This window comes from Penicillium daleae (assembly GCF_028827525.1).
Source record: "Penicillium daleae strain IBT 16125 chromosome Unknown utg000006l_segment0_segment0, whole genome shotgun sequence".
Lineage (NCBI taxonomy): Eukaryota > Fungi > Ascomycota > Eurotiomycetes > Eurotiales > Aspergillaceae > Penicillium > Penicillium daleae.
The window spans coordinates 299,457-325,956 of record NW_026623154.1 but is presented as its reverse complement, the minus strand read 5'-3'; the positions used below and the strand labels follow the sequence as shown (position 1 = coordinate 325,956).

The 26,500-nt window shown below is 48.4% G+C and overlaps 4 protein-coding genes across 4 annotated transcripts; 1 reads left to right on the top strand and 3 right to left on the bottom strand.

The window, feature by feature from the left end:
• Nucleotides 1–2,492: 2,492 nt before the first annotated feature.
• Nucleotides 2,493–3,521, bottom strand: N7458_005937 (uncharacterized protein; the record flags this gene model as incomplete). The annotated part of the gene is made up of 2 exons (XM_056909319.1): nucleotides 2,493–3,159; nucleotides 3,199–3,521. The coding sequence occupies 2 exons, from the start codon at nucleotides 3,519–3,521 to the stop codon at nucleotides 2,493–2,495; spliced, it is 990 nt and encodes a 329-aa protein (XP_056765023.1).
• Nucleotides 3,522–3,875: 354 nt separating this feature from the next.
• N7458_005936 (uncharacterized protein) lies at nucleotides 3,876–9,197 on the bottom strand (the record flags this gene model as incomplete). The annotated part of the gene is made up of 4 exons (XM_056909318.1): nucleotides 3,876–4,385; nucleotides 4,439–7,744; nucleotides 7,775–8,012; nucleotides 8,062–9,197. 4 exons carry the CDS (start codon nucleotides 9,195–9,197, stop codon nucleotides 3,876–3,878), a joined length of 5,190 nt encoding a protein of 1,729 aa, XP_056765022.1.
• A 6,523-nt stretch (nucleotides 9,198–15,720) lies between these two features.
• On the bottom strand, nucleotides 15,721–17,779 carry N7458_005935 (uncharacterized protein; the record flags this gene model as incomplete). Its single annotated transcript, XM_056909317.1, has 4 exons — nucleotides 15,721–16,305; nucleotides 16,368–17,238; nucleotides 17,290–17,684; nucleotides 17,732–17,779. The coding sequence occupies 4 exons, from the start codon at nucleotides 17,777–17,779 to the stop codon at nucleotides 15,721–15,723; spliced, it is 1,899 nt and encodes a 632-aa protein (XP_056765021.1).
• Nucleotides 17,780–24,119: 6,340 nt separating this feature from the next.
• Nucleotides 24,120–25,085, top strand: N7458_005934 (uncharacterized protein; the record flags this gene model as incomplete). Its single annotated transcript, XM_056909316.1, has 1 exon — nucleotides 24,120–25,085. One exon carries the CDS (start codon nucleotides 24,120–24,122, stop codon nucleotides 25,083–25,085), a length of 966 nt encoding a protein of 321 aa, XP_056765020.1.
• Nucleotides 25,086–26,500: the final 1,415 nt, after the last annotated feature.

The window sequence follows — 26,500 nt, the reverse complement described above, 5'->3', positions numbered from 1 at the left end:
GTCTTAGTGGCGGGTTTGTACTGAGCTTGGAGGTTCCATTCCGAGTACGTGGCGCGGTGGTCTGACCCGTAGTTCTCGTGGTAGAGATGGCATTTGATGAGTAGGTCTGGTCGGTTCGTCACCGTCTGGTCGATAGTGGAGTTTCTTCCCGGGTCGTTTAGAGCCCAATATGTAGCTGTTCCTCGTGGGAGACAGCTGTGTAGACCATTGGCTTCGAAGAAGGTGATCAGGTCGCTTGCTTCTTCGATGAATCGCGGTTGGATGTGGTTACCACCCCAGGTTGGGTGATGGCGGTTGAAATCTCCCGCGAGGATGACGCTTGTGGACCTCCGGTTGTCCTGTGTAGCGGATGCGATCGTGTTTTGAATAGCGTTGAATGCTGGTTCCGCCGACGTATCTGCCGGTGTACACAGCGGGACAGATGGGATGTAAACAGAAAAGAGGAGGAGTTGAGAGTCCGCTGTCCAGATCTTGATTGCGGTAAGGTCTGGATGGTCACAGTGGATCTGTCGGTGAGAGGACGTTGAGACTCTCTTGTTAACGTAGATTAGGCTCCGGAACCGATCAGCATCAGTCTCGACGGTTGGTCGATATAGCCGCCAGGCGCTGTGGTTGACATGTGTTTGGTAGGTAGTAATTGAGGGTTCTTGGATTAGGAGCACATCCAAGTTTTGGCTTTGGTGATCGTTGATGAGTGCTTCCATCCGTGGTCTTGATTTCATGATGTTCAACTGTAGTATGCGTAGGTTCGTCTCTAACATTGATGGGGGTTGGAGGTTGCGGGAGTTGGACACTGTCGGACGCCGGTTGGGTGTTCGCCGCCGCAATCGAGGCATCTGGCCCTGATCCCGGGGGGGCATCGTTGCCGCTCGTGTTGACCCGCACAGTGTCCACAGCGTGGGGTTTCCTTACACGACCACGCTAAGTGACCGAAACGTTGGCATCGGAAGCATCTCTTTTTCTTGATTTCGCGGCGTTCCACGCTTCCAATTTGTCTTTGTCCAACAAGGAGACTATTGTTAAGGACATAGTCGGCTCCCTCAGCGGAGTCGAACCAGATACCCAGAGATGCAAATTTCCCTAGCACCTTATCCTTCCTTTTCAGCCATGCTAACTCTTCGATCCGGAAGCCGCGTTCCGCTAAGTCATTTTCTTCCATGATTTTCTCAATAGCCGGAGTGGTAGCGTTTTCTAGGTCGAAGTCTTCTGTCGGGGTACGGTGTACGACGACGCCGAATCGTGGTTTTACTAGCTTCGTGTTGTTCCCTAGCTCGCTTAGCCATTCGGTGTTGTTGCGGGCTACTTCGGCCGACTCCGTGTCCTTGAAGCGGATAATATAACCCGTCTTGGTAGTCCCGATGCCGGCAACCTGAGCATCTTGCGTGGAGGGGGTGTTCAGCAGGGCGGTGCGGATGTGGGTATTGGCGGCCTCAGTGGGGAGGTATCGGCAGAAGGTATTCCCGTCGGTGTTGTTATTATCTCTTAGGTCTACTAACGACCTCTGAGTGCTGATTCGGACGCAGTTCCGCTCTTTCTCGGGCGATTGATGGCTAAGTTGGGTAGGATTGTCGCTGCCGTTGGCTGCCACTGCAGCCCACGATCTGGTTGGGGTTGCTGGTGTCAGGGCTTCAATTTGTTCTCGCAATGCTCTGATTTCGTCGTGGAGCTTTTCGTTCTGATCTCGGAGAACGTTCTGGCCATGTTTAACCTCTAGGATCTCGGCTTTGGTGGATTCGATGACTGTAGTTTGGTGGGAGATAATTTCCTTCAGGCTGTTGATGAGCTGTCGCACCTCCTTAGTCGTCACCCGTCCGTTATTGTCTTCCGAGCCTGCAAACTCGGGGTTCGAGCGTGCAGCAGTGGTGACTTCGTTTCCATGGCGAAGGCTTCTTCTCTTTCGAGGCACAATCGACGGTTGGAAGTTTTCCAGCGAGAACAGCTGTGCCCCTCCTTGGGAGTTTGTGGGGGAGGGCTCGGGCCCTCCCGCGGGTGGGTCGGCCATCGGTCCGGGTTTGGTTCCCGTTCGGCACACAACCACGTTTTGTATCGCAATAGTATCAACCACAACACTCCTACTGTCGTTCCGCCTGTCGATGACCTTCTGATTGTACTCGCCACAGTCGGCTCGGAGGAAATGTACAGGACCCTATTGCTACTGCCATATTCGAAATCAGATTCCCCTTCGTCCACTCAGAAAATAAATCTCCAACCCTATCCAAAGAAGCGCTAGTCTATATTTGGATTAGCTGCAGATGGTGGCTTGTATATAACTGGAGACGCGCGCACCGCGCGCAGCGGCCCTGAAACGATGAAATGGAGAGCAAGGAAGCGAGGGCTTAGAAAAACAGATAAATTGTGAACTGCAACTGAAGGGACAAACAACGTATGCTTGATAAATGAGACAAGCAAAAACAATTACGAATAACTGTAATGTAGAGAAAGCGGCAGAGGTTGCAGGGCTGGTAGTGTGACTGTGGAAGGCAGTCGGCATCTCATAGTTTGCGTGGTCGCTTAGAACGTCGGTTCGGAGTGGGAGTGGTAAGTGGTGGCGAGGAGTTAATTTCGTCAGCTGTGTCTGACCACGTTATAAGCGTTTCTTTATCGTTATCGTCTGGGGCTTCGCTTTCGGTAGGGCTGTAAGTGAGTTGGAGCGTGGTAGGAAAATTGGCTTCAGTGGGAGAAGACTGGCTACTTTGCTGCAAGTGAGCCACTTTGGACGGAGCGCCCGGGGAAGCTCTTCGTGACCAGCGATCAAGGGGTTTTCGTTTACCCGTTGTTGAAGGTGGGCTGTTGAGCATAGGCTGCATTAATGTTGGTGTTGGAAGGAAATGTATATCGTCTATTATCACGGCAAGTTGACGATTCTCCTTGGTCACGCCGAAGATGCGGCCCGTTATGAATACATAGGTATTTATATTTAACGGAGGGAAATTGACCCAACGCTGGCCGTTCTTGAAGTAGGCGGAGATTGGAAATGTGTGAGGGGCTCGAGTAGAAGCATTATAAACCGTTGACAAGAGACGATAATGTAAAAGAGTAGAGCCGCTGTTGAGTTGACCACCTCGTTCAACAACGATACCGAGGAAGGTTACCGTTGGTTGTGCAGCTTCGGGGCAGTGTAGAAAATATGAGTCTGTCTCCTTATGGTCACCCGGATGGCTGGCTTATGTCAGTTTGAGTATTACAGAGGTTGGGTACTAACCGACCAGGCTAATGGTGTTAGCGTGAAGGAGGATATGAAATTCCTCTTCATCAGAGCAGTCGGTAAGGAAAGTGCCAGATGCATAGACGAAGGCGTTTTGTTGGTATGAGTCAGGTTGGTTTCGTTCATTGAAGAATCTGATCAAAGTAGGAATGTCATCTTGCTCAATGTCATCAGAGCATATATCTTTGTATGGCACATTAAGGGAAACGTGCAGCTGTATGGCGAGGCTATTGCCTGGACGTGTTGGATCTGGTTCGGCATGGTTGATGAAGTCCCGAATATGAAGGACTACAGGGTTAGTTATGTTTGAAGGCATTATATAAAATATACGAAGTTGGAACATAGGGTAGGTCTCGGTACGCGAGAACAACGGGGAAAGTAGGGAATATACGACTTCTCCGGTTATTAGGAACGGTAGGATAAAGTGTGCCGACTACGTTATAGGCTAGAATAACACGTAGTGTGAGCCAATAGTACTTTGCCCGCTGGATGCTACGTGGCGTGCTCGTAGCTATAGATCCGAACCCCGAATATGATATATCTGAAAGATTTCAGACCGCCTTTCTAATGAAGAACTCTATTGGAGAAAGCATAGTTTTGTGCGACTCTGAATATATTCAATTGCGTCTGTTGGGAAGCGTGGGGGGAAATGATTGGAAGACGCGATAACCTATGCAGAGTTGATGTTTTGCCACGTATGGAGAGTTTCAAGCTCCAGTGCCCGTAGCCGTCGCATCTCATCCAGTAACTGGGGATCGGGGCTATGTCTGAGATCGTTCATGTTGACAGGCTGTAGAAGATGGAGACCTGCAAATGATCGGAGGCGTGACAGTTGTACGTATGTGGAGCAATACTTCCGATGCGAGTCCTGCCGACGATTTCCATTGCCATTGTTCAGATCCAAAACGGCCGAAGGGAGTGTGGCGCCTTGGATCTTGTAGTCGGTAAGGCAAAAGGCTGGACATATTGGAATCTGCTTCCGGCGGACCGAATATCCTTTTACTGTTATAGACGCCTCAAAAGGAAAGATAGGTAAGATGTCCTCATCCAGTGAAGCCAAGGGAACAGATTTAGAGCGACTTGGCTTGAAGAGAAGACAGAAGGGGGGTTTGGTGCAGAAAATATATAGATCGTCGAGTTCGTGGAAGTCGGCTAGCCGCGTGTGGAGGGTGTTAGACAGCTGATGGAATATATTAGAGATGACCTACCTTCTGGATCGACAACAATGCCTACCGCCTCCCCAATCGCTCCGTTGACTAATCCTGCCGGTGTGCATGTGTTTGTCAAAACCATGGTCGGCATGGAAAGGGTGTAGAGAATCAGCCCCGGGCAAGGAACTCTTGAGCCTTGTTCTGGAAGACCGAGGAGGTCATCTGCGCGAAGCTGTAGGTCGGCCGTGTCGGAGGATCGTGTGCGAGTATGGAGGGCGGGGAAAATTATGACTTTTTGTTGCCTCGCCCGAGCAAAGCGTTCTACCTGGAAACGATTTATGACGTGTCGAAGTGCATTCAGCTTGGCAACAATTGTTGCGTCTTGCAGATAAGGATCGGCAAGTGACGTGAGGGCTTTAGAGTTTAAGGTCGACATATCGTCGTAGGTAAGTGTGCCAGTTCTCGCTCGAGTAAGCAGATTTCGATAAGGTAAGTCCTCTGCTTGTCGCATCTGCTCATGGAGGATGATGACTTGCTTGAATTGGCTCCAGATAAGTTTTCCGTCCTGCTCAGTTTCGTTTCTAGGAAGTTTCCATAAGGGCTGGCCTTGGACCGGAGGAAATTGGTGGAAATCCCCCATGAGAATCACTACAGGCAAGCCACCGAAGAGGTCGGTCGAGGATCTGTCAAGAGATCGGGCGATCTTACAACGCGTATTAATGATGCTTAGCGCAGAAAGATCAATCATACTCGCCTCGTCTATGATCATAATTGTTTTCCGAGCCCACAGCCTGCGAACCCTCGCTCCCACTCCGGTTCGTCGATACCGATTCAGAGAAATACCAAGAGATATGTGATAGGTGCTTCCTCCGATAACATCGGCGGCTGCCCCTGTTGGTGGCATTAGGATTACTTCATCTTTGCGGTGGATCAGATCCATTCCAGCGTCAATCGCTTTGACAATCTGGCTTTTGCCAACACCACCTTCGCCTCCTATATAGAGGAGAGTTTGATTACGTTGGGAATGATCATACGGATGGCTAGCGCAGATGAGCACGTCGGACAGAACTTTCTCCACGATGATACGCTGTTTCTCATTCAGGGGGATAGTTTCGCGCACGAGGAAGGTTAGAGAAGCGCCTGTGGGGTTCTGCCCTACTCGAGAGCGTCGGTCTAGCAGGTCAGGGAGCGGATCTGAGTAAGTTAGCATAGGAACTAAAATATCATCGATGATGTCGAGGTTAAAGTCATCAAGGTCAGAGATCGCGGGGTTTGACACGTTGGCAGAAATATTTGGATCTGTGAGCATGGTGATATTTTTAAGACGTGTTTTCCATTCTTGCAAGGTGGGAGGCGGAACGAATCTGAGGCCGGACGATTCGTACAGCATGTTGTTGGAAATATGGACCGGTCGGAGGTTTTGCGGTTGAAGAGATAAAGGGGTGAAAGAAGTTAAGGCGAGAGTTGTGATATGGCGTTGGGCATCATATGCCTCATGAGCCCAACGTCGGCTTATGGAAAAAAATGCTGCTAGGAGAGTCTCTTTGCTCAGAGTATCGTTCAATATTTGTGGAAGATGTGGAGTCTCATCGTCCGAGTCAGAAGCGGGATAGGGAGGATTGGATAGGTCATGGTCAATCGGGGAGGTATGTAGGGCAGCACGTTTTCGGAACACAGCGTCAGCTTGGCAGTCGCTCTTTGATTTTCGTAAGAGCTCAATATTCTGTGCGAAGGAGCGGATATATGCTGGTAGCGTTGGTTCAATAGTGGTCCAGACGTGATGAAGATTATCATGTGCGGTTTCGGTGGCAGTATGTGTTTGACGAATGGCTAAGGCTAGGTTCTCCCATGGGACGAAAAGCCCTAGTAGGATCTCAGCGAGGTCATTTTGAATCGCAGTTGTTGTGGGGTGTCCTCCAGGAACGGAATCCTCCACGGACTGGAATTCCGTCAGTTCGCCTTGGAAAGTCACCGTAGCTGTCTGAGAGGGAGATTGAGCCAGCCGCTGTATATGAGTAAGGTGTCTTGGATGTTCCTCGGCGAAGGGTACGTCATCCGTGGTTGCATCTTTCAGTCTTTTGGTGCGCACTAACATACAGTATTCGAAGATGGATAGAGAGGACAAGAGACTGCCGCGCAACTTATAATTATCGAAAACATTTGCTGGCGCAGCTGAGCCATGGTCGTAGTTGCACGGTTCATCTCCAATCGCGTCTGATGGCGAAGCATTTAGGGATTGTTCTGGATAGATGACCGACCGAACGTACCGCCTGAGCCACCAGAGATTGAGGCGTGTGAAATTATAGTTGAGTGTGTAGTAGGACGGAAGTTGGAGTAAGGAACTCGCAACCTGGACTCCACTAATTTCTCGGTCTTGTGACAAGCTATTAAAGCAGCGGAGAGCAAAGTTGTCCATCCCTCTTTGTCGAAGGTGTAAATCTACGGAACTAGGAGCGGGGGTAGACATGGCACGATCGATCATTTGTTTCAACAAAGCGGCCTTCGCTACCATCTGCCATGGTGTAACGTCGTCTTTAGTAGCGTAATTGGTGATATAATATAAGAGGGACAGAGACTTTGACACAGTCGGAATCCAGGAGATATCATGGTTAGAACGGATACAGCTGGCGAGAGCTGGATTCCACGGATTGACCCATGCGTGGTTCCTGGCAAGGTGAATGATGCCGTTCTCGTCTACTCTCGATTTATCCTGAAGATCACGAGGCATACCAAAACGGCAAATACGATCGCCTAATGCTTGGTGACGGTATTTGAAACAGGTTGATGTGTGACGCTTAGAGTGAAGTTGCTTGGTATGAGCAACACAATTGCCATCCTGGAAAAGGTTGCGAGTAAATTCAGTGTCCGTCTCCGAGCCTTGTAATGAAGGAGGCACGCGCGAGGCGGAACTTCCAGCATTGTCAATATCAGCATCATGTAAACCATGCATAATGACCGCTTCCAAGAATTGGATCATTCGATTTGCGAAATGTCCATCTGCAAGGATACGATCACGCAGTTGCATGAATCCAAGATTACCCTGAATCCAGACTAAAGCGTGAAGGTAGAGCATGCCTCTCCCATTACTTTCGACAACGCCAAAATAATTAGATACGTCCCCAAGAATTCCAAATTCACCAGGCTTGCTACCAAGGAGACCGTCAAGAACCGCTTTGCAGGTATAATAGAAGAATCTGGCAACAGCCACAGGGTCTGATGTTGCTGTCGCATATCGAAGAGTTGATGTTAAATTGGTAGAGGAGTGAGTAGGAAGATGAACACCAGCAAGAACAAGAACCAGTGGATTCTGGAGGTCAGACGGGTTGATCGTCAACCAGAATGCAGGCATCCCTTCTCGAACGAGAAGACCTCGAATCTCGGCTCGCAACTGCAGTTTTTAGAAAAAGGAACCTGGGACCTGCACGCCAATGGCAGTTATATTTTTGAGGAGTCGCCGGACTAGGGGGTCGGTTGTGACATGATTCGCGGCAAGTTCTTCAGTCGCCTTTCGCAGACGATCAACATTAAGCGAGCCCAAATCCTGGGTTACAGAAGTCCATTGAGATCGTTTGATGAGCAGCGTGTTACCCAAGCATGAATTTCGAAGCTGAATAACGTCGTAAAGCAGGTACATAAACGTTCGGTGGCGTGAAAATCTAAGCAGTTAAGCCTTTGCTTTTAGCTGACAACCAGAGGGCTGCATACCTTCGAGTATGATGGCGTAGTGCCCAGTCAGCAAGGGCGGCAATTGATACAGGTATAGCACGATGGTCTAGGTGGCCTCCAACACCGGCCGGGAATAGCGTTGGGAAAGCAGATGTGAAATAATGAGGATCTTGCCATTGATTCAGAAGAGAGGCCTGGCCGTGTATGGCAAATCTAATAACAGGCGGATCCCGAGAGCTAGAAAATTGATGTGTATGGTCAGCATGACCAGCAGAAGGATGGTGAGATTGGACTTCGGGCGGTCGGTCATTGACAAGAGGGTGTACCGTGTTGAGTAGACGAATATCAGGGTTCTGGCGTTCTCCGTTGATGTCCGTGAGTACAGAACCAGTTACAGGAAGAGAATCCCCAGCAGGGTGATCCGGGTGATCTTCAGCGGCTTGCCAATCGTTTTCATAGTTGTGCTCTTGTAAATTGACAGTGTACCCCGCTCGTTCATGATGGTCTGATTCGCCCAAATATACCATCTCCTGTTGCAGGTCGGAGGGGACGAAATCATCGGGCCATTCGTCTACGGCTGAATGATTAATAGTCACGTCTTGGTACAAAGGATTGTACCGTACAAGATATTGCAAAGCAGCAAGTACCTTATGCTTGCGAACAAGCAAAAATGGCTGTAGATCATCAGTGGATGGAGGCCGGTTCCCCAGCCAGAAGACTTTGATTAGCTCCGCAAACTGTAGATCTGGGCTTGGTAGTATTTGAAGGAGTGGCTTCGGATCCTGGGGTATAATAATGAAATGGCCGCGAAGTGCCCGGTAGTTTGCTGGCGACGTTTGGCCACCTGGTCGTAGCTTAAGCACCACGCCAACAGGGTGGGACTTGGCGATGAGATATTCTTCGGTCAGAGAAAGATCTTTGAGGGCGTCAGGATAGTGCTGGCAGAGAGTTACATTTACTAGGTTCTTGGCGGAGAATTTCGGAACAGATCCTCGAAGTAAGGCGGAATGACAGGACGAACAGAGACACCAAAGACCTTCGGTACGACCGCAGGTATCGAGGAAACCTTCCACCGGTCGTAGCAAGGGGTCACCATCCAGAAACCGGCGTGTATCAGCAAGAGGAACAAGCTTCCCACAAGAACCACACACGGTATCGCGGCTGGCAAGAGCCATGTCTTTCTCGAACCGACCCACGGATTGCCGTATATGGGAAGGAGAAATCTCTGGCGGGAAAATACTCGACGCACATACACGAGACTCATGTTCTTGGCGTAAGAAGCGAACTCCTTGGTTAATAGCGAAGGACGCGGTACCAGAACCCACACTCTGTGTACGTGGAGGCGGCGGAGGCAGAGATCTCCGACGTGTCTGCGGAGTGCGAATTGGTCCTAGGAATGAATTGACGAAGGGATTGAAGGAAGTTGTATATAAGGGGCCGAAATCCACAGGCATAGGCACGGCGTTCGACCTTCTAGATCTGCAATCAGGACAGCGGATTAGGCGATACCGAGCAGGAAAAAGGTTCCCACAGTCCCGACAAGGAACATCGGAAACCCGTGCAATTTGACAACCCGTACAGTAAGGATCTGACACGGTGGCTGGGAGGGGAACGCGACAGCGAAGGCAGGGGCGCGTTTCAGGCAGAGCGGGTAAATATGCTAAACGACAAGATGGACACCGTGGTGGCTGGATGGTAGTAGATAGACGCACGCAGCGACCACAGTCATGACAAGAACGACGAGTTAACATTAGAGAGTTATACAGCACATACGAAAGCTGAGGGGCAAAACCCAGGGACGATATATCTCAACAGAGGCAGACGTGGCAAAGAAAAAGCAGCGCGTCACAGTAAAAACAGAGTTCAGGAAAGGGAAGCGAAGCAATCATCTAAACGGAAGGTGCATATACATTGCAGATGAAGCCCTAGAACCCTAACGTTATGAAACACCAAACCTGATATGGAAAGCAGAATAGAAAAGCGGTGGGCTAGCAGGCGAATTCGGAGGGTGCGTGGCAGGACGACCTATACGTAGTTAAGCAAGCCAAGTCATCTGCGGAACGTGCACGGACATCCGAGTTTATTAGCCCCCTTTCCCTCACTACGTTCGTTTCAGGGCATACAGTCACTGTTCATTAGTGTTTAAAACATGGTACTTCAGTCCACGGGCATAAAGATAGGTGGGGTAGGTACTATGTTCCGAACAATTACGAATGGTGACTGTATTATATACAAGCCACGACCTGCAGCTAACCTGAATATTAACTAGCGCTTCTTTGGATAGGGTTGGAGAATTATTTTCTGAGTGGACGAAGGGGAATCTGATTTCGAACACAGCAGTATTTACCCGCCCCCAGTGAGCTCGCACTGGGCAGCAGTCCTCGCCAGGCTGTTGGGACAATGGATTCATACCTTCTCGTGGTGTCCGGTGTTAATCCCCGTTGGGGAGACCAAAGTGAATCCGCTGTGGTTGTGCGGTCCGGCCCGGTGCGGTTGGCGCGGGGCACGACCGCACAAACACGCCAAAATCAGGGGAAAACCGGATATGAAAACCATCCGACTTCTTTCTACCCGACTCGCACTCGGGCCCGGAAGCTGGTCTTGCAATACCAGTGAAAGTGGTGTCGCCCTAGAAAGGAGACAGGACACCCCTGAGCTTGCATACGGTCTGGGATCGCATCGTGCGAGATGCGGCGAGGCGGTAGTGAACCGGTGACACAGGCAGTCAAGCTAACATCGGACAGACCTCGTTCAAGGCCCAGAGACCTCGTTAAGGCTCGGACCTCGTTAAGACTCGGAGACATCGTTCGCTGGAGACCTCGTTAAGGCCTAGCCACGGGCAACCTCCCGGCCGGCTGTTCTTTGAGACACGGGCACCACCGAGACACGGGCATCCTCTTGGGAGACACACGGGGACTCTGGAAAATGTTGGTAGTTGACTGGTGGCACCCGGCGGAACTCGTTAAGGCTTTGCCACGGGTAACCCGTCGGCCCTGTTCAGACATCGGGGACCAAGCTTGGTTAGTGGAGAGCAACCAACGTACACTGCCGGATGGAGCGTATGAAGGACTTTCTGCGAGACACGGTCGGCCTGACGGAGGGAGACCTCCTTAGGTAACGCGAAACGAGAGTGGAAGCTCTCGCGGGGCGTGGTGTACAATGGCAGCCACTGCAACAGGGTCGGGGCCTGTCAAGAGACTGTCTGTATAGCCCGAGAGGACGGATGCGCGTGTCGGTGTACAAAGAGCCGGGAGTCAGCTACCTCACTCGCACTGAGGGCCTGAGACTGACCTTGGTCGGTTGAAGCGGTGTCGTCCTAGTTGGCCTGCCCGTGATGTATGCTTAAGGAGCAAACTGAGAGACACCCAGGGTGAGAGGCGTGGTGAACCTCAAAAGACCAGAAGCCTCCATTGCTGGGCGGAAAACTGGGGTAGTGGTCTATGCAAGTAGGCCTGTCGAAGCTACTTAATGTCTTTTGGTCCCGGAAATGACATTGCCGACCGGCTAGCAAAAGAAGCCGCCATACCGGGCAAGACACACCCATTCAGTCCTCTAATATCACGCGAGAGGGCACACCTCACGCAAGGAATCCAGGACCAATGGGGAAAAGAATGGAGAGAGTCGAAGACCGGCAGTCACCTACGCCAGATCGACAATACATTGCCAGCCAAGTACACCCGACGTCTCTACGGGTCCCTACCTAGAAACCGGGCTTACCTACTAACGCAATTGCGAACTGGACACTGCTGGCTATCAACCTACGCGAAGACCTTTCGTTTCCGCGATGATGACCTATGTACCTGTGGCGAACGAGAGAGTGTAACCCATGTTCTGCTGGATTGTCCGGAACTTAGAGATCTACGGCGAGAGCTCCGAGGGAAGGTCGGCGAGGCCTTTAACAGCATATCTACCTTGTTGGGGGGATCTGGCGAAGAGGGAAGGGGTAAGATCAACAGTGCTTCACGGGCTAAGACAGTGGAGGCTGTCTTGGACTTTGCCGAAGCATCACAACGGTTTCAAAGCCAAGCAACATGAAGGCAGCAGGAAAACAAATCGGCTATTGAGCCACGAGAGGCCTCGGCGAGGCATCAAATTCGCTTAGGAAGTGGGACACGGCATCTGTACACATAGAGAGATATATAGTTGTAGATCCTGCATATCGTTCGCGAGGGGTCAGGGTAAATGAAATCATCATCATCATCATCATCATCATCAGCAGTATTTACCCTCCTCGACTCCTACACTCAATCGCCGTCCGCTATAACCGACCTAGAACCACAAATAGCCCCACCAACCTACTCTCCCCAGCCTCCTCAGCCAACACCGCCCATTACCTCGCCTCAAAATCAACAAACGACCTATGCTTCTGTCCTCCAGCGATCTATCGCATCCAGTCCAGAATCGATTCCTTCAACTCAAGAACCTATCACTCCCGCCAAATCCGTACTCACGATTGAAGATCTTCACCGCCGTTTTCACAATAAGCCGTCACCGTTCCAGCTCGAGGATCGGACAAAGCAACGTGCGACTAAACGAATTCGACTCAAAACCACATCTGCAACACAGTCACTATCCAAATTCTTGGCTTCAGCTTTGCCCGCGTTCTCGCGGTTCTTAACCGAAATGCAGCCAAAATCGGACGCTTGCTGTCTGTCTCATGCGCAATTCCACCATAGCCGCGCCATAGGGGCAGCCTAATACCACAGATGGCAATAAGGCCACGACAGGCTTTACCAGGTGAGGCTCAAAGTTCACCGTTCAGGCAGTTTGGAACAATCTGAGGGATCAATCAGCATGTATTTAGAAAGTAGTTGTAGCCTGCATATCGCTTTTTGAGTTGGATTATAAACCACAGCCCACTAGGCTAGGTACGGATTCGTATTTTGGCCTAGTTGGATAAACCAACTGGTTATGAGCCCGAATTAGCGTAACCTTTGTGCACGCTGGTTCAAATCCCACAGTCAGCATGTTTGAGCACCCAGAGCCACCAGAAGAAGGCCTATGATTGGCCGCACAGCCAGGCAACAGAGCTTCATGCACCGCCCCCAGCCAAGCGTCTATGGTTTACGGGGGAGAGTTGGATTATAAACCACAGCCCACTAGGCTAGGTACGGATTCGTATTTTGGCCTAGTTGGATAAACCAACTTTTTGCGAGGGGTCAGGGTAAATGAAACCAACCAACCAACCAACCAACCAACCAAGCAGTATTTACCCCGACCCCACGCAAGGAAGTTGGTTTACCCAACTAGGCCAAAATACGAATCTATACCTAGCCCAACCTTTGATGCCAAGATAGCTCTAACCGTATACGGTTAGCGCATTTCCTACCCTTAAGGCCGTAATTTGCATAGCGTCGTTACAGACTGTAACATTCTTCGGTACTGTATGTGTCTCGTGGTAGAAGCTCCTGGGACAGTAAATGCCTACGCAGCCCCAATTAAGACACGGTGGGCTGTTATGACATGCTACATAATCTATAAATGCGGACCTCATTGATATTAAAACATTCATAACCTAGCTCTGCAGCTAGAACTACGTCCGATATCAACCTAGGTCAACACAACCCGTCGAAATGGATTTTGAATACAGTGCTTTTCAAACCGAGGGTCGCGGTGTGGGGGATGAGCTTGAGTTCGGTTCACGAGCCTCACGAAAATGTCGTGCCCACGTGCGGCACGCCCTCCATTGCAGAGAAAAAGAATATGCCGAGCTTTTGTCCAAGTAAGTATCCGGGATATTCTTGTACTGTATGTTCCAAATTTCATTGAAAATTTAGGTTTCTCGTTGAAACGAAGAGAGTGTCGGATAGCTACAAGCTCGAGAAAGGGGTTCCAGCTCCTGATACAACCGCAATAAAATATTTCATTCTGTGGTACGCTTTCGTTAAAGGGGGACGACTTCGCCAGAATGGAGTTCCCACAATGCTCTCGAAAAGACAGGTCTTGGCTTGTGCTGAGAGGACTTTTAACGGGATCGAAGCGATGACCCAAAATAAGATACCACACCAAGCTCGTTTAGAAGTATCTGGGTTAAGTAAATATACCTGGGTGCCAGTATAGTGAGGTTGACTCAGATAATAGTGGATTAAACACGATCTGTTCGTCAATCTTAGCTTCTTACTGTTTCGCTTAGGGTGTCGATAGTGAATAACCTTATATTTTCAATTTAAATGCATCTACAAGCATTGAACTGTAATAAATCATATCTTGAGGAAGGGTTACCATTATCTCTAACATCCATGGACATAATGGAATATAAAAGGAGATATTGTAGCTTTTACTGTTCACAACAGGATTACCTCGGGGAGTTAGGTTTTGATGGTTTCAAATGAGGTTATGTGTAATCTAAGTATACATACAGTGAAGGAATGGAGCTTTCTCGTATTCTTGGAAGCATAGATATGCGATGTCGGTCTATCGCACCATTTGCGCACCATTGATTAGGTATCCTTCTCGTATAAGTTATAAGTGACCCTGCAAGAATATCCGTTACAGCTCCTGGGAAGTCAATGTTTTTAGTCAGAGTGTCCTGGGAGCGTACATTCTCACTTTGTTATAGCTATCGGTAATTGCCTACGGTAGATGAAACTGATAAACCAAGATATAAACTGGCTGGACCCCTTCGCGATATTTTGGTTAATTCGCACCAAATTCATAGCACATTGGAACCCTTAACCAGGTACCAACTCCTTAATTCTCTCTCAAATTCGTAATACCAAGAGTTTACCACGCTAAACTGCATTTAGTTCTCTGAAACCTTGGCATCAAATCATCATGTCTGACTGTCAGTTGAAAGGCCCAGACAACTGTCAACATATAACTACCAATAACGAAAACTACGACGCTCAAAAGTCAGATGAAGATGTTTCTGATGCAGGCACAATCAGGATGAGTTCATTCGAATTCTGGAACGGAGTGGATACGGATAATGACCCTGATATTCCACAAAACCTAATATTCTCGGAGTCTACTGTCATTTCAACATACGGGGGGCATCCCGGCTGCCAGCGGTTCAACTGTGCCCGCCTTTTTCAAAACCCAGAATCGACGACCACTCAGCAGGCAAAAGGAATATCAGAGACACACGATATTAAACGAAGTGCGTGAACTCCATTCACAGTTCCTTTGATTGCGCACTGCTCAAACTAACGTCGGGATAGGAAAATTTTCAGGAACACATCAATCTTGCGGTAATAGTTCAAATATCACAGGACCTCCGATCATTTCTTACGAACAGTTTAAAGAACTCGATGAAGTGGACCAAAGGCAATACTTCTATATAATGACTGGAAGTTCATACGCTTGGAAAAATTTCAAGAATTCATGTCCATGCATTCACCAGACGGGTTTCCAGCGTCATGATACTAACCATTGCTCGACCCTTGATGAGCAAGAGGCCGCATATGTGTTGCGGGAAGATATCAAACAAAACTCGAGCTTATCAAACAAAATCCCTGGAGGCAACGTCAAGACACAACCCTGAAACATGAGTGGATGGGGCAAATAGTTCCCAGGTTCGAAAACAGACACCCCGCATATATTCACAGACTGTTTTTCCAGACCTCTCCTGAAACACCTTAGTGTATATTCAATTCAATTGCAAATCTCCTTTTGTGGTAGAGAAGAAGGAGACTCGGAGACAAATAAAATCATGAATTCTTAGGGAAGCCCAGGAGCCCACCCTTAGCTATACGATAATCACCACTCGTCGGGCGACTCCATTGGACCGCCATCAGGGCAGGCCGAGAGAAATTTACTACCGTTCCAACCAACATTGCTCCAAAGAGATGCATCGTCTATATCACCAATGCAAAAATTCCAGCCGTAATGTTTACGGGTCTCGGGGCAGTGATTAGGAAGGAAACGGATCGAGCGTTTCCGGCGCGCCAGAAACCGCTGCTTCTGGTATCGCTCCTCGTAAGAAAAGTCTCCGAATGCTAGAATCTCTAGCCCGGGTAACCCATTTGGGCCGAAAGCCCAGTCCGCAAAGTTCAAAACTTCTTTGATCTCAGCTGACTCACTGCAGAAGGCCTCCGATCCTGAAGGCTCGACAGATTGTTCTTCCCAGAGAGTCGCAAAGTCAAAATCACAATCAGGATGAGACGTTCGTCTCGTCAACTCGCTCCAGCAACCGCACGGGCATTCCCTGCCCGCGTCATCTTCGGTCCAAATCTGCGAGATGATTTCCGATTGAATGTCTCGATGGAGATGGTCTACGCCTGTAAGTCTAATATGAAGCACTTGGAGATGGGAAGCTTGCGAGCCCGGCTCAAGGCTCTCTCGCTGTGATAAACGAATTAGCAGCTTCTCTCCTTGGTTTTCCTTCTCTTATACTCGTAACTGACCACGAAAGATGTGTTTGCGCACAGGGCCAAGGCAGAAAGTCGATCGAGATGCCTCAGCTCGGCTCCATCGAATAGCCATGATGAACAGAAGTCTCGAGTATCCCACCACAGTCTCTCATTATCGATCGGAGCGAGTTGCTTCTCGTGAAACACAAGGGTCTCCAGGGTGCGACTGTGATGTCGGATCACATCTCCGATTTGGTGGGTATGTGAAAAGTTGGAAAGTTTCAAATAGAGATGTTGTAAGCCTTGGAAGGAAAGTAAAAAGGCAATAACCGGTTCCAAATTTGCCTTGTTCGGGTCAACTGGGAGATTGTCGAAGCAGAGCTCAAATAGCCGCAATTGAAGTTTATTCTGCAAGCGCGACAGCGCTCCCAAAAACTCGCAGGAGTTTACACAGTCACGCAACTTCAAGGATCTTAACCCAGCAAAAGTTGACAAAGCGGTCGGTTGCGGGCTTCTCTGCAGATATGCCTTGGAAAGCACCAGGTCTGTGAGAGAGGGCAAAATTGTGGGGATAGGGCCCACCATGGCTGTTGTGGTCGCGAGCGTGGACCCTTGCTGCCCAAGTACTCGATGGGAGAAATCTGGTCTACCAGCCGATGCGCTGAAGCCAATTGAAAGAGTTTTCAATCGCCTTTGATTTCGACGGATGCATTTTTGCAGTAGCTCAATCTCACTCGAATGCTGTATACCTTCCCATTCGATGGCCTCCAGGGAGGACAGTCGGCACAGACCACCTAAATGGCCCGCAGCGTGAGAGCAGGAGCCGTCTGTGACCAACGAAAGGTGGACAAGATTTGCCTGATACCGGATCAGGTATCCCTCCTTATCCAACACGCCGGCTGGTAGGCAGGTACCCAGGCGCCACCTGTTTGCCAATTAGTACGACGATTCATGATATGGGATGATTGATGCGAACGTGAATGATCGAAGGAGACCAGGACTGAGGTGTCCAAAGGCCAAGCCAACCTGATCCCCAATATCCCCCAAGAACTGCTGATGGGCCTTCGCATTGTCAGGAGTTCCAATGCTCGAGAAAGGATCCGCGGCCAACCCAACCGCCCGGAAGATGTTGAATGCCGCACAGCGGTTGAACCGAGTAAGATGGATCGGGGCGTCAATTTTCAAGTGGCGGGTGTGTAGAAGGTGACCGGTACTTTTGGAGTGTTGGATGAAGAACTTATCGATGTTAAGCACATTTAAGGCCCATTCACTCGCAGCACGAAACTTGACCACACGGTAAATCCGAGGGACTAGAGCACGGTAAAGCTTTGAGGAGACGTGGCTGAGGGATCGAATAGCAAGCGGTGGTAACTAAAGGCATCAGCGAAATGCTGAGAGCTTTCCAAAAATATACGCACCCACTCGGCAATATCCTCCAGGAGCTCGGTCGGGAGATCCTCAAGCATGGTTTCTGCGATCCGGGGTTCTATTTCCCCGAAAGGGCGCCCCGACTCCTTTGTACTGCGTATTCCAACCCAGTTGCTGGTAGGCAAGACGGGAGAAGATAGAACTTCCGTCAACCAGTCACAAAATAAGCTTCCCACCGCACATGTTGAAACAAACACAGCATTAATGGCGAGCTGCGTCGAAGAAGATGCCAGGAAAATTGAACGCTGTAGAGAATTTTGTCCAAGTTCAAACTTACTCGGCACGTATAACTATGATCATCTGTTTAATTCTGGCTGTGACTGTAGATTTGTGCTTTGTTCTGAAGCTTAATGGAGTAATTTGGCGAAAAACAAGATTAACCCATCTATTCGCTGTGGAACGAAGCCCTGTAGCTGTGGTGGATGGCCCAGTCAATGCCATTCTTGCCTTGGAACTTAGGTGAATCTATCCCACCAGGCTGTCCAATCATTGAAGGGCTTTACGACTTCTGGAATTACAATCCAGCTGGCAAGATACATCCATCTCTCAGATTTACCTGATAGCGTTGTGTCAAGGCAATGAACATGCAATATTGTAGGTAGAACCAGTTCCAGACACATCGCAAACAAACAACTAATTCATCGTAGGGAACGATTCAAGATTGTGCAGCTTTGCGACCTCAGCCTCAATCAGCCCCAAGGGTTTCTGGGTCTTACAGAGCTTCCCTCTTACAGTGCACTGGATGCTGAGGGTCATTGCGGGAAGCAAAGTCAACTACCGTCATGTGGTCAATTCAGCCATCGCGAATATGTCAAGGGTCATCCAGCAGCTTCCCCTGACTATATACTGTCTTCTCTTCCTTCGCTGCGAGTATTGCTGCTTGGTCGAATGGAGGATACCCGATCTATTGTCCCCGCTTACGTACAGCGAGGATGTGTTTGGTTTCCTTCACTCCGCACTCCCCGGCGGGCCAGTCCGTTGGCTCAGCACAAGACTGTCAATTACAAGTCGGTTTTCGGGCCAGACAGTAGTCAATCTTCCATTCACGATTTCGCCGAGTAAATGGAGCGCCGACTCACTAAGCAGCTTTCAGCTACATGTCTACGATGCTCTATTACACTGGGTTTCCTAATGTTGTCAGCATGCTAGTTTCGATCAATTTGTGGTGCAATTAGCGATGTGGCCGTAGCGAGACCGACAGTAGAGAGGCGGAATCGAGCATATGGAGGAGAGTTCTTCAGAGATTTCTTCCTTTGATACAAGGTTTTTGGTCCATGACATCATTAGCAATTTCTAAGACAAGAATCAACTCTGACTTGATGCAATGACATGTACTGTATGTAGCATAGCACCAATGAAGCAGTATATTACGACTCCGCCATCCTTACGGGAATATCCTACCATAGTTACCCAGGGGCTTGACCATGTTTCTCTATGTTTTATGGATTTCCTTAGTCGTACTTCTTGAGTTGAACAGATTAGACGGTACGAGTGCCGGCTCTTAGTTTTTAAACAGGTGTCCACACGGTTGCAGTATCCTGGCCATTGCATTTACGGCTCTTGCCGTTCAAATGAGTTGTCCATGATCTTTGATCTTAACTAGCGGCATGTCTGTATAAAACTTCCATGGGGTCGATTACACCATCTATGCCATCGATAGGGGTGGCGGTCGGGGCACCTCAAGAATTCGTGTAACGTAATTCCCGGCCGACCGGGACACCCGGTCGCGCGGGACACCCCATCCAAAATCGCGTCTTCCTACTAACCTACCCTATTCAACCAACTACCATGCCACCAATTCGCTCTGAATCTCGGCAGAAATTAGCCAGCCAAGAGGGCAAGATCCTTCTAGCCCTTGATGACCTTAAAAATGGTCGTATCAAATCTATTCGCGCAGCAGCTAGCCTATACGCAATACCGAAGTCAACACTGCATGCGCGCGCTGATGGGCGAATCCCACGCGTTGATAGCCGCCCAACTGGCCATAAACTGACACAATTAGAAGAGGATTCGCTTTGCAAATGGATACTCTCTATGGATTCGCGTGGAGCAGCCCCTAGGCCCGCTACTGTGCGAGATATGGCGAATATCCTCCTAGCCGCGCGTGGTAGCCAGCCGCCACCTACCGTCGGCAAGAATTGGCCATCAACCTATATTCAACGACGCGATGAGCTTCGGTCACGTTTCTCTAGGCGATACGATTACCAACGCGCATTAAACGAGGATCCCCGATCGCTCCGGCAGTGGTTTACTACCGTCCAACGTACAATTGATGAGAAGGGGATTCAACCAGAGGATATCTATAACTTTGATGAGACAGGATTTGCAATGGGCCTTATTGCAAATCAGAAAGTGGTTACGCGCGCTGAATACTACGGTCGGAGATCTATATTACAGCCAGGAAATCGCGAATGGGTTACTGCGATTGAAGCAATCTGCGCAGATGGTTATTCACTACCGCCATGCATAATCTTCAAAGGCAGTGTTTTCCAAGCTGGCTGGTTTGATAACCTACCAAAGGATTGGCGATTCGAGGTCTCTAATAACGGTTGGACTACTGATGAGATTGGCCTACGCTGGCTACAAAAGATCTTTATCCCATCAACGAATTCGCGCGTACGCGGCCGATTTCGCTTATTGATTCTTGATGGTCATGGTAGCCACCTTACACCCCAATTCGATCGAATCTGCGCAGAAAACGATATCATACCTCTTTGTATGCCTGCGCATTCATCGCATCTATTACAACCACTAGATGTTGGGTGTTTTGCAGTGCTTAAACGCGCGTACGGTCGCTTCGTAAGCGATCTTGCCCGCGTAGGATATAACCATATCGACAAGTTTGATTTCTTGGATGACTACCAACGCGCGCGGCTAGAAGCCTTCCAATCGAATACCATTCAGAATAGCTTCATGGCTACTGGTCTAAATCCAGTGGATGCAGAAAGGGTCCTTTCTAAGCTGAATATCTCTCTACGAACGCCTACACCACTAAGCAGCCGACCAAGCAGCAGATCTAGCCAATTCACACCAAAAACGCCTAGGACAGTGGTTCAGCTACATAAGCAAGCTTCCAATGCTTAAAGATCTGCTAAAGCAGCGGTCAAATAGCCCTCCGAGCCCATCAAAAAATATATTAGATCGCATTCTCAAGGGCCACTGCGAAGCGCTGCATAACACTGCAATACTTGCGCAGGAGAACGCGAATCTCCGCGCAGCGAATGAGAAGAAGCGCCAGAAACGTAATCGGTCAACTAGGCAGATACCCCATGAGGGTGGCCTATCGGTCGAAGAAGGCCTACAGCTAGTTAAACAGCTAGACCAGCTAGTGGAAGGTGATGAGGTAGTATCGCATGGACAGGGCGAATTGCCTAGTCAGGCAAATCCACCACGTACCAGGGCCCCGCCTAAGTGTAGTGGGTGTGGGGAAATTGGCCATAGGATCAATCGATGTAAGAATCGCTAGTAGTAGTAAATTCAATGCGTTTTGATGGAGATAATTAACTTTGAAATTCTCTTATGGGAGTGGGTGTCCCGCGCGACCGGGTGTCCCGGTCGGCCGGGAATTACGTTATAACTAACTTAATCAATTCTCAACCTTCCACCCTAATTCAATTGAAGCCTACTACATAAGCAATTAAACCACCCTATTTAGCAATTGGGCAGGTTTTACATGTATGACCGATTTCCCCACAGTTCGAACACTTCCTAGGTGCCTTTGGCTTTTTTAGTGGCCCAACAACCCCTCCATTATCAGTGGTCTGATTAGATCTCTGCGTTGTTGCTGGTCGAGGGTTTAAGAGGGGTGGTAAATAAGCTTCTTCAGCTGAATCTAAGCCAATTCGCCAGAATGGGTGGATCTCAGCCAATGGGATTGGCTGTTCTGATTTAATTAAACTAGCTAATCGGTGCTTGCATGGTAACCCCATTATACTAGTAAAGTAGTTAGTACATGTACCAATTGGGGTCTGAGGGCTAGCTTGATCTGCATAAAATCGCTGTTTGTCAATTAATCTTAGTGAATAACGAGATATTCGCTTATTAAGATAGACGTATAGCCAATTCTTTGGTAGATTTAGCCGATTAATCTTATCCTGCTCAATAATTAAATCAATCTGATTATGCTGCTGACGAATAGCGTTATGAATAGCTCTCCAGGTAGTATATAAATCGCCAGACGAGCTATCTATCTGGCGTTTTATCACTGAATGAGCACCCTCGACACGCGAGGACGCTGCGTTACCAAGATGTAATTGGTTTTTAGTCCAAGCATGTATAAACTTCTGTTTATAAATCAGCCATGTATCTTTAATATAGTTTATTAGCTGGGGGTAGGGCTTAGCGTATATCTTCTTAAGATTAGCTAGATTAATATCGTAATCGTCTTCGGTAGGTGATTTGATTAATTCATTCCATTTTTGCATAAAATCATCGAATTGCTTCTTAATCGATTGGTCTGATTCGTCTGATTGGTTTATTAACGATATAAAACACTTTGCTTTTGCAAGAACTGCTTTATTAATATGCCAAACGCATAGTAAATGCGGGTAATTACCCCAGATACTATTAATCGCGGCTAATAGAGCTAAATCGCGGTCAGTAACTAAGATTGGCTTATAGTTAGGATGTAAACTTAGCCAATTAAAAAACGTTTTAAGCACCCAGGTATAGCTTATTTCAAGCTCATTACGCATAAAACATAATGCGATTGTGAAAGTATTATTTGATGGCGTCATACCTACTATATGACATAGCGGCATACCAAACCGATTAGTTTTATATGTGCAATCTAGCACATAAACCCTATTATATATATTAGCTAATTTGATCGCACGGGGATGAGCAAATAGAAAGAATTCAATTCGTCCGTCCTTATCTTGTTCAAATTTCGATTTATATCCTTCTAAATCTAGTAGTTCTTGAAGATATTCAAGAATACTCTTTTGTCCAATATCTTTATTTCGAATTGCTCGGCGTTTATTATATATATCCTGATAGATAATTGGCTGGCCTGGCGTTTTATCGCGTAGTATATTCGCGATATATCTTGGTTTAATATTCGTATACGAGAGAGATTGGATTATTTCGTCCTGTTGCGGCGTAAACCGGCGTACGATTGGATGGGCTATCATATTATCGTCAGCAGGGTGATTATGAGCACTATTCTTTACCTTTAGTAGCCAATCAGAATTCTTCGTTCGGCTTCCATATACCAAAAACGGACAGTTTTGACGCCGAGTACTAGTCTTCCGTCGTTTAGCCCCATCGGGAGCGTTTACCCTATCTGAATATACGCCTGATCTATCACAGTGGATATAGACCTGCCTATTAGCGTTTGAACGCTTGATAGTAGTCGCATAGCCTTGCGATATACCAAATTGGCGTACAAAATCCACTAATAGATCGCGTGTAGCGAAGGTCCTCTCCGGCGGCGGCAGTAAACTAGCGTCCGGTTCAACGGCGGGGACGTTTAGAGAGCCAGGAGGGGCGTCAACTAGCGAGTTAGCTAGCTCATCAGCTAGCTGACCAGCTGGATCATTAGCTAGTTCAATAGCTGGTTCGATAGCTAGCGGGTTGGTTTGCAGGTTGGTTTGCAGGTTGGTTTGCAGGTTGGTTTGCAGGTTGGTTTGCATGGTCAAAAAGCAGTTCAAATAGGAGTTCAAATAGCAGGGTAGTTAGGAGGGTGGTTATAGAGGTCTAAAGACATGTGTCCTGTAGTAGATAGTAGTGGGTTGCTATAGTAATAGAAAATATTGGAGGTTGGAAATTGATTATATAATATAAAAAAGATTATGTAAGAAATTGAGGTGCCGTTACACGAAATCTTGAGGTGCCCCGACCGCTACCCCATCGATAGGCTTCGGTCACACCGTTTGCCCGGCTAAATGATATACAGGGTTTCCCGTCACTCCACCGTCGCTCGTGATGGAGCAATACAAACATCTCAATCGCTAATAAAGTTATTGTCAAGTACAAATGGACTCTTAACCCTCACAATTTTTGGACTCATGAAACAGCGATGAATTGGCATTCTGGAACAAGATTGTGGCTTCGCGCGGTATGTACCCTCCAGAGAGAACATCAGTATTGATATCCTGATAAAACAACTCCTACTAGATACAGGAGATCACATTATGTGTCCATGCCCTTCGAAGATATTGTAAGGGTGGGCCATGAGAATACATTCGATGGGAAAGATTCGGGTTGCTGGGGGAGAACCATACTCAGAGAGTTGAAGCTCTCAAGGGAATCCATCTGGTTCGGGATAGCTTCGCCGGTTTTACAGCAATTCGCGTCAAGAACAATGAAGAATGGTACGACGCGCCTGGAGACGGTGTTGACGACATTGAGCTTGAGTGGGAACCAAGAAAATTTTGAATGTTATGCACTAACATCGCCACCACTCTAGGGCATCTGGACGAACATTCAAGGAACGTCATTATGGGCCATGCACGGAGCGGTACATTCGCTTACTATGTCTCTGTGAGAGACGATACTCAATTTGCCTTCATGGAGACACCTGCCCGAGATGCTTTACTCAAGCTTGCTTGCAACTCAAGCCTCACACGGGATGCATCCGCACCTCAGGATCTCACAGAGCCCCAAAAGAGGTCCCTTGAGTACGACCAGGAGCTCAATCGATTGAAGCGAGAATGTCAAGGGATTCGAAGCGACCTAATTGCAGAATTTCATCAATTGAATAAAGCAAGATGTGCTGACCCTGGGCGATATAACGCAAATCGCAACCTTCAAAACAAAGTCAAGGCCCGACGAAAGAAAATTCACGATGAAGCAAAAGAAAAAGTCCGCGCAGAGTTTTTTGAGAACATTGGGAACCATATCATTGATCAAAATTATCAAGGCAACCCTATGAAATTCGAACCGGACATGTCGCATATACAGCCGGAAAGAAAGGAGCTCGCGGATCTTGAATTCAAGAACAGAGATGTCGACACCGTTGATGATGCAGAGTTGATTGAAGACCGGATCCGGTCACTAGAGCTACGACTACGGCTTCATGGACTCCATGTACCGAAGGCCTTGCGAAAACGAGTAAGGTTTGAGTCTATGCCCCTTATCAAGTCTGAACCGCAATCTTTCCCATGGAAAAGCGCCACTGGCCTTGAATGTCCGGCCTGCTTAGGGGTCCCACATACCCACCCCGTAGCAAAGCAATTTGAATATTCGCGGAAGGACGCGCTACAAAGGCATTTCAGGACCCATCGTCTTCCGAAAACTTTTCCGAAGGGTCGCCAGTGCGATATCCCTAGCTGTTCCGAAGTGCTGTTCACGCTTCCACAGTACATGCTGCACCAAGCGGAGTGCCACAATATTCTCCTTTAGAGTGGATCGGCTAAAACTCGTGGTTTTTCTATCCTCATTGAAATGAGGCTGAACGTGAATGCTCCCGGAGCATAATAATGACCTATTGTGCATCGAGTTTTTCATGAATGTGATTTGTAATCCTGAAGCCAGGGATAGCTTCGTATGTGCCCTTGCGGGCCCATGACAGTACCTTACCTTCCCGCCGGCCCTTAATAATAATAGTAGTAGTAGTAGCAGGGCCTCACTTCAATTAATCAAGGGGGATGGGGGATAGGCGGTAGAAAGGGAGCTGGTTACTGTGTGAACGCGACTCCCCGCTTGTGGGTTATTTTTAATGAATGCTTGTCTTTGTGTTTTGGGAAGCTGGTAAGAGCCTACGGACGCCCCGGTTTGAGACTGAATAAGAACATGATTGGCTGGACTGAAGCCAAGGGCCGAAACTCGGCTCCGAAAAAGCCACCGCTTCGGCCGAAATCTGATACAAGGATGAAGCTGACTCGATCCTTGAGCGGCAATTTTCCATAAAAGCTCCCTCCCTGCGGAGTACTTGATTGTGACTTGATTGTCGCGATTCTTGAACCTATTGAGATGTCTCTATCAAAGCTACCGAGCGAAGTCATCTTAATAATTGCGAGAAATTGGAAACGGAGAGGTTATTTTCGCTTTGCTGAGGACCAACTCATTATTCTACAGGCTTGATTATTCTTCGAGCTCAGCTCTTTGATTTCTCTCATCTGTGCGATTTGCCACGGTGGGAAAACGAGAAAGCGGGAAAGATATGGGATCGACATGGCCCTCGCACCCTTAACACGAGACTGAATTCCGGACAGGGTCCTGAACATGAGCGAGGGGTTCCAGCCTCAATTTGCATCCTTAACAGGAGGAAAGGGATTGCGCTGGGGAATTCTACCATGGGTCCTGAGGGTGGAAAGGTTCCGGGAGCTCGCCTTACTTTACAGGGAGCCTTCAGGCACATGGCAAATAATACTTTGAAATCAGTTTTGGTTTCCACACACGAGACTTGCTGACAAAATACTGTAATTCCTCCTGCGCTCGTTTCTTGGGCTTCTCGGCGGTGGGCTTACTGGATCCATATCTTCGTCCAGTCGCCCAGCCGCCCTTCGACCGCCCTTCGAACATATCTCGGCAATGGCGTTCGGAGGACGTTCATAGCGTGGTGTGGACCGAACGTCAGGTGCAGTTGCACCAGATATCACAAGGTTTTATGTCGAAGACGGGAAATACTAGGAGGGACGGCAGAAGATGAATTTTCCTTTAACTGGGATGATTTACCAAGATAAATGTCTCTTGAGCGTGGTCTCTTCCTCCCTGTGCTGTACCGTCCGATAACTCTGCCAAATCACTGTGTTTCACGATGGGCGTGCCAGATCTTCCTCAGACATGATTCCAATTCCACAGACGAATTTTACAGG